Below are 13072 nucleotides of genomic sequence, written 5' to 3' on the forward strand. Positions count from 1 at the left end.
GAATGCTGCCCCTCTCAATTTTTTTTTTCTATATGCGGCCCATTCAACACAACTGAGTTTGAGACCCTTGAGGTAGGGGATGGATGTAAACATCAGAGCTGCTGCTAGCAGACACCAAGTGATGTTGTCTGCATGATAAAAGGTTTACATTACTATTATAGCATGCATGCATTTAGTGGCATATAATAGTACGATAATGAATAAAAAATGAAATGAGTTAGGGTTGTGGATAACTTTATTAAGAGATCGCTCCCATGTGTGTACATCGCTAGAGAGTATGAACACGGCACTCCTGTGTTAGATTCCAAAAAAGGATCCTATCCCTTAAATAATTGTAAATAGCACTTTGCATCTATAAAGAATTTTGAGTGGCATTTATTAAGTGCAAGCAATCCAAAATATAAATGTAGACGTTTCGATCAACACAGCACCTTCATCAGTAGCACATGCTGCAGCAGGGAGTAGCACAACACAATCCACAGCATCTGATGAAGGTCATATGTTGACCGAAACATCTACATTTATATTTTGGATTGCTTACACTTAATAAATTGCATCTATGCAGACTTTTGAGTGCCAAGTTCTATGTGCATAGGTAGAGATGTATCAATTAACTGGAGCAGGATGGGGAAAACTTAGCTGGGGCCGCCCCAGACTAATCAGGTCTTTCCCTATAGTCACTGGACGGTTTTTCAAACTACGCTGCCGCGTTTCGGATCAACACCATGCCTGGCTGTAGTCACACCACCAGGATCTGATTGATGCTGCCAGTGGTTCAGGCATTATTAATCACAAGGTATAGATTATTATTATTTTTTTAACTCAAAGAATTCATAATTTTCCATCACTTTATACACCATCTTAGTTTTACTAAATAGCACTTGTTTGCTATACATTTAAAGAATAAATCAGATCCACTTAATCCATAGATTAATCACATGGTAGACTACTACGCCTTACAAGAACTGCTGTAAAGAAATGACTGTGCATTCATTAGCTTGCCACTGCCTACAAGAAAGAAAGCTTTGTATTCTTGCAATTGCCAGCCGTCTGTAGGGAACAACCGTCCCAATTCATGTCGCTTAATTTGCCCTTTTATGAACTCGCGTCTATAACGCCGAGCAGAAACTGACACGTTTCGATTGTTTACGGAATAATACGTTATTTCAGGTAGGCACGGGATGTGTGTGGCTGCAGCAATATTCCCTGGTTATTTGAAAGGGTTACAGAATTTAGACCCTCTGAAGTTTTCATTTTCAACAGCGGTTGTCCTAATGAAAAATCCCTTTAAGCCGTCTCTGACAGTGCTTGCACGTTCCTATTATTTCTCATTTGCTGATTTCTTTTTTCCCTATCAGCCGGTTCCACCATCTGATCTCATGCAGTTGGTCCAGGACAAAGCAAAGTTTTCAGCAACCATTAGCAATTAGTGTTCTGTAAAATACACATGTCCTGACCTCTCGATTTCAGCACTGACTGCAGTACCTGACCTTGGGCTGCCAGATCATCCTCCATTAGTTTCATATTTATTTATTTATAAAGCTGGGTAAAGCGACAGAATTGGCACATCTAATGTATGCGCCAATTCTGGGGTGGCTACGGGCTACTATTTTCAGGCTGGGAGGGGCCCATATCCATGGCTCTTCCCACAATGATAATAGCAATCCCCTGCGGTCAGCTTTACCTTGGATGGTTATAAAAAATAGGGAGCACACGCCGTTTTTTCAAATTATCAAAATAATAAAAAAACAAACAACCACTGTGGGATTCCCCTCTATTTTTGATAATTAGCCACGTACAGCGTAGGCTTGCAGCCCATAGCCATCTGTTTTACCTGAGCTGGTTATCACAGATAGGGCGAGAGCCCACGTTATTTTTTTTGAATTATGTTTTTCTTTTTACACTACCATACACCAAACTGATCTGCAATCAATCACGGATGCCGACACAGGGGGCATGTATAGCAGTCTTCAACCAATCACAAATGCTGGCACAGAGGGTGGGCGGGGGAAGCAGTGAATGTTCATGAAGTTTAATGAGCAGGACCAGAAAACAGTCTGACTACTTTTGTTATCTTCTGGGAAACACGGTATGTATAACTATCCTGCTCTTACCCCCATTTTGCTTCCTTTTGTAGCCCCCTACTCCATACTGCAACCATTTTACAGCACAAAACTTCTCGTCCTCATTGAAATGTATGGGGTTCAATGTCCGGGGTCAAGTTCAGGTCCCGAACCAACATTTTTTTCCAAGTCCATGCAAACCCAAATATGCAAGCATCTGCTCATCTCTAGTTATCTTTCCACCTGAATACTCAAATAACAGGATAATTGTGGCGCCCTGGACAAGCCAGGGGCCACAGGTAACAACACACACACCCCCACCCTCAGCAGTTCACAGCAGTCATCCCCAGTGAGACCTGATTTCTTCCTCGGGTTCAGACAGACACACCAGGTGGGCAGAGTCAGGCAGATGGGCACGCCCACCGAGGAGTTTAGATGGCCTGAGGCAGGAAACAAGCCCAGACAAGTCCAGGCAGAGGAAGAGAGAGGAAGTCTGCAGAGAGGCAGACGCAGACTGGGGCCTAGGTTGGAGCCTAGGGCCCTCGTGTAGCAGTCAGGCAGACGGTAGTGGCCGTCTGCGAGAGCCGGGAAGACAGTCTGGTGGAACCGTAGGTAGCCGGGGCTGGGCGGTGGCCCACCGGTACTGAACCGGGGAGCCAGCTGGAAACCGGAGCGCAGGAGGAGCGTACGGAAGGTGCAGGAAAGGACTTACATTACCAACCTGGGGTCAGGGGAAAAACACCGCAGCCGTCTGTGGGACCCGTCCATCCAGCCATGTGTTTCATCAGAGACTCCGTGTGTGTTACTGGCTGAGTGAGTACCACCGTGCCGTGCGGCACAGCAGTGCCCCCGCGACCCTGCACCTCACCAGGCCCCGTAACCCTCCTGCCATCCATCCCTACCCCATCACCGGGACAACCAACCCCCTACCCACGGAGGGGAGAATTAACATCCAGGCTGCTCCCTGTCATCGCACCCAGGATCCCCGTCCAGAGCAGCGGTGGTGTCACCAATCTCACCACGACCGTGGGTGGCGTCACGGACAATATCAAATCCCCACAATCAAACCCCCCTTTTCACACACGGGCGAGGAGCGCCGCTCGAGTCCCCGGGATCCGGCCCACCGCTCGAGCCACCACCGAGCAGCAGCAGCAGCAGCAGCCGGACCCGAGCAGTGGGAGAGCGCAGCGTTCCCTCCTCCGCCCGCGACATAATCATGAAGTGTATAAACTATCATGTATACTTCTAATCTGACATACTATGAAAGAACAAAACAAAAGTATTAAATATTACATTTTTGGCCAGCTCATCCAACACTACCCTTGAGCATTTAATCCACTACCCCCACTGTTTCCCAAATTTTGTTGTAGCACCCCTTTTTATATAGACCCGTTTTTCCATTAGAATGGTGCTGTTTAGACATCCTACTACCATTTCTATTGAAAGAGCATTATTTGCCAACCAATGCCTAGCTATAGTCTTTCTAGTTTGAAGTAAAATTTGGCCATTTCCAATTGTACAGGAGATGAAGCTCCAATCCCCCACATACCACAACACACACAGCGCGGAAACTAGTGAACTACGGATATTAAATACCTCTGAGATCAAATTGCCAACATCTTCCCATAGCCCAGATAGAGGAGTACAGGACCAATACATATGAAACAAATCAGCCCTTTCCTCCCCACACCGTGTACACCGATCATCTGACCTAATGCCCATTGTATATAATATTCTAGGAGTTCTATAGGCTCTGTGTATAAAAAATAGTTGAGATCTTCTTTGGGCCGTGTTTATAGATACTTTCTCTGGTGACTCCAGAATGTCCTCCCACTCCTCCTGAGTAACTAATCCAGTTGAGGAGAGCCATAAGATGAAATACTTAATTAACCTCTGGACATAGAGCACTGTGAGAAGTGTGTTCAATTAAATCAATTCTCTATACATAAGCCAGTCAGTCTTCAGAGGAACCCAAGATGGCCCCCGATGACATCACAGACCCTACCATCAGCATGGATCCACCAGATGACGTCCCTCCTGTCACCATCACCATGGATCCATTCAATGACGTCATAGACCCGCCTACGATGAAGCCCACTAACAAGCTCATGGATTAACACATTGTTCAACCCACTGACCAATGAACACATCCGGACATGCCCCTTTCCAAGGTTATATCAGGACATGCTTCAGTTGAAATAAAGCAGAGCCTGGGCCGACTTTTGTTGAGGAAAGATGAATATCCGACTGTATGTCTGATCTCATTTTTCAAGGATGCACTCGATCCACACCAATTAGGCCAGGAAGTAGGCAACAAGTGATCTCTGATTAAGAGTTCACCCTAACATTAATGGCGCCCAACGTGGGGCGCCATTAATGTTAAGGTGAACTCTTAACCAGAGATCACTAGTTGCCTACTGCCTGGCCTAATTGGTGTGGATCAAGTGCATGCGTAAAGAAATCACGCCAGACACAGTCGGATGTGAAATCTCTTCTTGATCACAGTAAAGATGGCACTGAACAGACCGAACAGAAGCCTGTGGCCTCTGATATAGGCTAGGGGCGTACACAAATTCGGATATGCCCATTTAGTGGGACAGTTAATTGGCTAGCCAATGGGGAGATCCGTGTTGCTGTTGATGGGCGGGTCTGACGTCAGTGGATGAATCCATGGTGTCATCTGATCTGTGGGTTGGTCCTCTAGCTTGGCCAGTGGATCATTTCCTTACAAGATGGTCTTCTTACATCTGGACATTCCTTGTATTCCAGGCAAGGTGTGGAGAACAGGAAATGGCAGCCATCCTTAAATCTGTGTCATGTGTATGATTTGAGAGCTGAATTATGTAAGGCAAATTGACATATTTCCCACAATCCCCTGTCAAGAGGTTGATTAAGTATTTAATTCAATGGCTCTCCTCAACAATCCCACATTCCTCTCCCATTCAGGATTTATCGTAGCCATAGGGTCTCCCAAGATGTTTTATAACAACAAATTGTACATCATAGAGATAAGAGCTTTAGTGCTCTTTGCAGTTATTACGGAGTCTAAAATTCCATTAAGTGACATGGTCAAATCTGAGATAGATTCCTCAGCTCTTACAACATGCCGCAATTGTAAAAATCTACAAAATTCAGGTTACCCAGATTAAAAGTTTGCTTATTAGTTCCTGATTTAGTTAATTTTAGTACCACCATGCTTGAGACCTTCCATAAAATTAAGATTCATGTATGATCAGACTTACATTGACAAGCAAAAGAGTAACAATGTTTTGAACTTTTGATTTTCAGGCTCCATATCTCACCATGCACTACAGCTTCAAACATGAGACTACCTTCATTTTATAGACAATCATCTTGGCTATCTCATACATAAATTTGACTTTCAACAATTTACTATATGATTAGTTATGCAAATTCTTGTAATGTGATGGCATTGTTACTGTTTTGCTCCTGGTGATGGAAAAGTCTTTTCTTTCTGTATTCCACAAATTACAACCTGTTCTCACATTCCCTAATAGCTTAGTGTGTTATTAGGTTGAATCCCAAGTGAAAGTCACTCTTTTGAACTGAGGAGCAGCCATGAAGAAGATTTCCCAAGAAAAGAGAAATATCATCATCCAGATCATCGACAACAGTGTTTCGGCCATGATAATTGCCAAACTGCATCATGTAAGGCCATGACAATTGGAAGAATACTAAATGAAGTCCATCCATCAAATCAAAAGCCAAGAGGTGGACGTTCAGGCAAAATATTGGAGTCAACAAGTCGGCTCATCACAAGGTCTATCAGTTGTGGCGCGACAAATACGGCAGTGGCAGTGACTCAAATGCTTCGTAATACTCAGATCACAGACGTTCATGCAAGCTCTTTGTGACGCACATTACATATGTCTGGAATGGTGGCCCGAAAAAGGTGAGGAAACCTTAACTTCAATATCGTCATAAGAAGCATTGGCTCAAGTTGGAAAAAAATACAACAAAATGGAGAGTAGTAGATTGGAAATTAAAGATTTGGAGCAATGAAACAAAAGTCAATAAACTAGGCACTGATGGGTGCAAATGGGTCTGGAAGAAACCAGGAAAAAGGGGCTATCAGATCAAAAAATTGAAGTAACTGTGAAATTTGGTGGAAGAAGCCTGATGATTTGGGGGTGTTTCACAGCCAAAGGTGTTGGGTATTGACCAGGATTGATGGTGATCTGAATGCTGAGCTATATGTGAGTATCCTACAAGATGAGTTACTTTGTACACTCGAGTACTGTGGGTATGAAAAGGACGACATAGTGTTCTAGCAGGACAACGACTCGAAGCATAAGTCAAGATTGGTGAAGAAATGGTTCAATGGCAATTTAGTAGAGGTGCTGGATTGGTTGCCAGACCTCAACCCAAACACTTGTGAGTAGAGTTGAGGAAAAAGCTGTATACATACCCAAGTGAGGGGAACAGTATACACCAACATTGGGAATGTGTAGAAGAGATCTGAGATCAGATTTCGATCGAGACATGCTTCAATCTTATAGAGAGCCCAGAAAGATTCAGGCAGTATTGAAAGCCAAAAGGTAGATTTTCAAAATACTAATAAAATAATACAAATTAAAATATACAATTTTAGTAGCAAAACAGTAACAATGCAGTGACATGACAACAATCTGCATAACTAATCATATGCTAAATAATTGCAAGTCAAATTTATATATGAGATAGCCAAGATGATGGTCTACAAAATGAAGGTAGTCGCATGTTCAAAGCTGTAGTGTACGATGAGATACCGAGCCTGAAAGTAAAAAAGTTAAAAGATTGTTACCCTTTTGCTCTCCAGTATATTTTAATGATTGGAAGAGAATAAGCCCATGCGTTCTGCCAGAAATCCATTCCTCGGATAATAAGTAGAATGTAGGATGTTATTTTTCACCGTGTACTAGGCATATCTAAGGTATGTTATTTCACTTTTCTGTCCAATTTCATAACTTGATGTCTGTCTAACTATTAAAGTACATTTTTGGCACAAAAAAATGAGTGGATTTACTAAGTGATACATTTATTTTCTGTCATCTAGTAAAGCAGTTTTTCCATTGTAGTAAATGTAGCACTCAAGTAAATTTACAAAAAGACATTAATTAATTCTGCTTCTTCGTGAGTTTATCATGAAATAGAACGAACTCTACATTTTGTGGCAACTTTGGTAACCAATGATAATATTTATCACGTTTAGGGGAATATTGGTAACGGGTGCAGGAGTTGTGCTTGCAACCGGGAGCGTATGTGAGGCCAAAATGTCTTTTTCGCACTTACAAAAAGACCGATACTATTAAAGACATATAATAGTTGGGGATTCTGTTTTGGATTTTGTATGGAACCCACTAGCTCCAAGAGGGAACCTGTCAGGCCCCTATGCACCCAGGACCACGAGCAGTTCTGGGTGTATATTGCTAATCCCTGCCTAACTGTCCCTGTATACACTAGCATAGATAAAGAGATCTTTAGAAAAAGTATTTGTAAAGATTCTTTATGATATGCTAATGAGCAAGGGGCCTAGTCACAAGGGCATTAGTTCCTGCGCTCATTCCACCCACTTAGCATGTTAGCACACCCACAGGGGTGTGCTAACATGCTATTCAATGCCCATTGCCCAGCATCATCGGGGGTGACGCGTGTACCTGTGTCCATTGTCACCACCTCTCAGACACTGGTCTTAGGGTCAGTGCACTTGATCAAAAGTCCCCGTCACTTTCCATCATGCGCACTAGACCTTTGAAGATGGGACACATACACCCGCCTTCATAGTGTGCGTGACCAGAAGTGCTGTGACTTCTGATCATGTGCACTGACCCTAAGCCCGGCATCCGAGAGGTGGTGACAATGGACACAGGTACGCGCATCACCAGCGATGACGCTGGGCAATGGGCATTGAGTAGCATGTGGGCGTGCCATAAGCTAAGAGGGTGGAATGAGCGCAGGAACTAACTCCCTTGTGACTAGTCCCTGGCCTCATTAGCATCTCATAAAGGATCTTTACAAATATTTTTTCTAAAGATCTCTTTATCTATGCTACTAGATACAGGGGCGGTTAGGCAGGGATTAGCAATATACACCCAGAACTGCTCGTGGTTCTAAGTGCATATTGCGCCTGACAGGTTCCCTTTAAACCTTTATATATGAAGTGAAAGCTGCACAGCAAATTCAGAGAAATATGAACAAGCATAACTGCTTTATAGTACATAAGGAATGAAAAACACAATTAGCCATATGAAAAATTGAAAAAATTGAAATGTGACATTGCATGACTGCTGAGGATTATTTGAAAAAAGAGATATTTAGCTAATGTATTGATCAATTAATTACTGCCCCATTACCAACATCACGGTAATCTCTTATTTATGGGGTCCCTAACCAAATGTTACCTCTATGTGCGGTTAAAACCAGCTTGTGTGTATGGGTACCTAACCAAATGTTACCTCTATATGCGGTTAAAACCTGCTTGTGAATGGGAAGCAAGGGACCTGGCTATATGGGAAATTGAATAAACATGGCTAAAGGGCGGGACTGGGTTCTCAGACAGAAAAAACTGCATAACAATCAAAAAGACTGCTGTAACACCATTGTAAATGTGAACGGGGTTCTAGCCAACATGTTTAAAGTCAGTGTTTGCCTATGGAGACCGCATGCTTGTGTGAATGATTTTCAAACCTGTCTGCATTGGTGTGACAAAAATAAACAGGTTAGCTCCATTCACTTCTGTACCTACCAGGAGGAGAGCAGGGCCGTGATGCAAAGTCTACAGATGTCCGCCAGCTCATCTAAGCAGCTGGCATTGCACTTCTGTCCAAGTCTCACATACAACGGCGCACCGGAAGGCGAGCAAAGACATCATTAGAATCAGACAGGTGCGCGGCACTTGCTGCTCACGTGACCCGGTATTCATTTGTAGATGTGATGTCATCTCCGATACGAAAGTGAGTGAAGTTGAATTACCCCTTTAAGTTGTTTCAGCCAAATATATTATATGCCTGTAATACATTGAAACTTGTCTAATAATTAGATCCCCAACATAAAGAAGTCGCCTTGCCGCTGGCTGTTGGGCTCACATAAAACTGGCCATTTTGTGTGCCAAGTATCTCAATTTTTGAATGTTTTTCATAGCAGTAATGCATGTCTATATTCCCATATTCATTGTCCCACATATCTTAGCACTTTCTCCTTTGTGTTACTATGTTTCATGTTCAGTTTGCACCTGTTCACATTAGAAAGGTAGGATGTGCCATCAGTCTTTTTCTTACTTTTGATCTTATGCATGAAATAGTACCCTGCATTATAGCAAGCTGTCGCTAACACTAGGAGAAATATACAGGCTAAAGAACATTGCATTGTTTAACTTGATAGCTGTTACATAGTTACTAAGGTTGAAAAAAGACCTAGGTCCATCTAGCTCCCCCTTCCTCCACCAGTTCTACACCTGGTCACCAAGTCATTTATAACCAACAATGTTGTGTGTAGTGAGGAAATCATCCAGCCCTTTTTTAAAAGCTGTTACAGTATCTGCCATTACTACCTCTTGTGGTCGGTATTCCACAGTCTGACTGCTCTAACTATAAAGAACCCTTTCCTATTTAGCTGCCGGAATCGCTTTTCTTCCACTCGCAGTGAGTGCCCCCTGGTCCTTAGTACTGTCTTTGGAAGGAATAAGTCATGAGCCAGTCCTTTATATTGACCACACATGTATTTATACATATAAATGAGATCTCCTCTGAGACGTCTTTTTTCTAGGCTAAACATATCTAACTTTTCCAACCTGTCATCATATGGGCGGCCTCCATTCCTCATCATATGGGCGGCCTCCATTCCTCATCATATGGGCGGCCTCAATTCCTTGTAGTAGTCTAGTTGCCGCCTTTGAACTGATTCTAACTTCTGAATGTCCTTTTTAAAATGTGGAGCCCAAAACTGGACCCCATATTCCAGATGTGGCCTTACAAGTGGTTTATAGAGGGGTAACAATACGTTGGGATCACGGGATCTAATCTCTCTTTTTATACACCCTAGAATCTTGTTTGCTTTTGCAGCTGCTGCCTGACATTGAGTGCTGCTGCTCAGCTTATTTGTAATGAGAATACCCAAGTCCTTCTCCTGTTCTGTAGTCCCGAGTTTACTTCCATTTAATGTGTACGCAGCTATAGGATTACTCCGTCCTAGGTGCATTACTTTACATTTATCAACATTAGATCTCATTTGACAAGTATCTGCCCATTCTGACATCTTATCCAGATCTTTCTGTAATATTTTACTATCAAGGTCAGTTTTTAATATCCTACATAGTTTGGTGTCCTCAGCAAAGACTGACACTTTACTATCAATCCCATCCACAAGATCATTAAGAAAGAGATTAAATAGAATCGGTCCTAGCACAGATCCCTGCGGCCCCCCCCCCACTGCTGATTCTTAAAGGAGTTTGGCCACGACAAAATTCAGTTTACTCAGTAGCTCTTGGAATAAATACAAGTTCTACAATTGGATGTGATTTAACATTTTTTTTCCTGTGCTGAGATAATCTTATAAATGTGCCCCTGCTATATTCTGTGTAATGGCCGTGTCTGACCGTACAGGGGCATGGTCTGATCATACCATATCTCCTGGGTCGGGGAGGAAACCCCCCCCCAGTATTTAAACATTACAGTATGGGATTAAAAATTATTCTTTCTTTGAGGTAAAACACTGCTTACAAAACAGGCAGGAAAATGTTTTACCTCACAATAAGAACCAGCTGTGATTCCATGCTGTAATGTCTGTATATTCTTTTGTATCCTCCCCTGCCCAGGAGCTGTGGTATGATCAGACCATGTCCCTGTGCGGTCAGACATGGCCATTACACAGCACATAGCCGGATCACATTGGATAGGAACAGGATTACAGGAGTACAAACTGGAAAAAAAAAACGACTAATGTAAAGTTTGCCGAGGATTCATCTCATCACTGCAGGGTCGGAGGATTTTAAAGTAGGCGCCTGATTTTTGTCAGAGGGCATTGCAGGAATGACAATTGGGGACAGGAATAGACTGTCATCATGGGATGCGCTCAGCCACACGACGGACAATGGATCCTGTCTCGCCATCTACGCAATCGGAATCTGTGTAGGATTCAAACTCTCAAAGTCTACAGGAGCCATAAATAGATCCCATCTGCCGTACAGAATAGCACCTTCTGTACTCACGGCAGAATTAGCTCCTCTCCCTCACGCTGCACCAGACATCACTGCAGAAAAGAGGATCAAAGCAGACATATTACAACTGAAAGAAGTACTCACCATCAGCGCTGTAGTCATCCACTAAAATAATCTCCTGTATTAAGTTTGGAGGGCTTCGGATTAAAACGCTGTCAGAGAAAGGAGATACAGAATCATGAGTGATACGCTGCGTCATAGAGGATGAACACAAAGTCTACCATGTACCCGATATCCACATGTAACACCCCGCACAGAATACCGGCCGAGACGTCCCACACCGGAAGAGATTCAGTGATTAAAATTGCAACCGAGATTTTGGGTTCCTTCTTTTTCAGTTTGACTGTAAAATCAGATTTCTTTCTTTATCCCCTGTACATTCCAATGGCAGAACAGTAACCTCTTAGAACCGTGACTTTCTTAAATGCCACTGTCAATTTTGACATCCACTGGCATCTTCTCGAGATAGAGAATGCCAATAGGTCAGCATGGCAGCCAGGGGCCTACCGAGGGCCCCCATGTCACTATATCTATATATATATATATAATATATATGGTAATGCCATATCTATATATATATATATATATAAAAAAAAAAAAAATATATATATATATATATATATATATATATATATATACAGTACAGACCAAAAGTTTGGAGACACCTTCTCATCTCTAGAACAACTGTTAATAGGAGGCTTTGTGCAGCAGGCCTTCATGGTAAAATAGCTGCTAGGAAACCACTGCTAATCGCAGGCAACAAGCAGAAAAGACTTGTTTGGGCTAAAGAACACAAGGAATGGACATTAGACCAGTGGAAATCTGTGCTTTGGTCTGATGAGTCCAAATTTGAGATCTTTGGATCCAACCACCGTGTCTTTGTAGAAAAGGTGAGCGGATGGACTCTACATGGCTGGTTCCCACCGTGAAGCATGGAGGAGGAGGTGTGATGGTGTGGGGGTGCTTTGCTGGTGACACTGTTGGGGATTTATTCAAAATTGAAGGCATACAGAACCAGCATGGCTACCACAGCATCTTGCAGCGGCGTGCTATTCCGTCCGGTTTGCGTTTAGTTGGACCATCATTTATTTTTCAACAGGACAATGACCCCAAACACACCTCCAGGCTGTGTAAGGGCTATTTGACTAAGAGGGAGAGTGATGGTGTGGCGCCCCTGACCTGGTCAGGCACCACTGAGTACTGCACCCATGCTGGGGACAGTACAACACAGGTAATCCAGAAGGCTGACTGGGGTGTGGTACACAGGAGCATAGTGACCAGGTCTCACACATGTACCTATGAGAGGACCCCTGGGGATCCCAGGAGGGGGAAAAGCCTTGACCTTCACTGGAATAGTGGAGGGGGCCAAAAGCCTCCATCTCCTCTCAAGGGGTGTGGTGGAGAGTCTGGTTGCTAGGTGGCGTAGACAAGAACAGGAGAGGAGGAGCAGTGAGTCAGTTAGAAGAGAACTCCAGAGGGCTCAGTGAGGAGCAGACCTGTGGGGTTGATGCTGTCTAACAGCGCCCGCGCAGTGGCTACTGACGGGGGAGAACGGTCAACTAGGAGTGCTACCTGAAAGCCAGCTTCAGCTAGAGAGAAAGCACGGAGTGGGAAGTAAGGGGACTGCTAGAGAGCACCAGGCCCAACCGGGCGGCAGATCCCGAAGCGAAGATAGATCCAGCTTTCTTCTGCTAAACCTGCCGGTGTGGGGCTCTCAAAGCCCACACCACAACACCACAAAAGCCGCAGCCACGTAACCGCAGTGAGGGCCCATAGGTCACAGGAGGCAAGCAGC

General features: G+C 43.7%; 1 protein-coding gene across 1 annotated transcript in view; it reads right to left on the minus strand.

The window, feature by feature from the left end:
- GALNT16 (polypeptide N-acetylgalactosaminyltransferase 16) overlaps window positions 1–13072 on the minus strand; it is a 200322-nt gene that overhangs the window by 72921 nt on the left and 114329 nt on the right. Inside the window, exon 4 of the mRNA XM_075330467.1 lies at window positions 11362–11429. Coding sequence (XP_075186582.1) covers window positions 11362–11429 — 68 coding nt within the window. The remainder of the gene's footprint in view (window positions 1–11361; window positions 11430–13072) is intronic.

This window comes from Anomaloglossus baeobatrachus, chromosome 12 (assembly GCF_048569485.1).
Source record: "Anomaloglossus baeobatrachus isolate aAnoBae1 chromosome 12, aAnoBae1.hap1, whole genome shotgun sequence".
Classification (NCBI taxonomy): Eukaryota; Metazoa; Chordata; class Amphibia; order Anura; family Aromobatidae; genus Anomaloglossus; species Anomaloglossus baeobatrachus.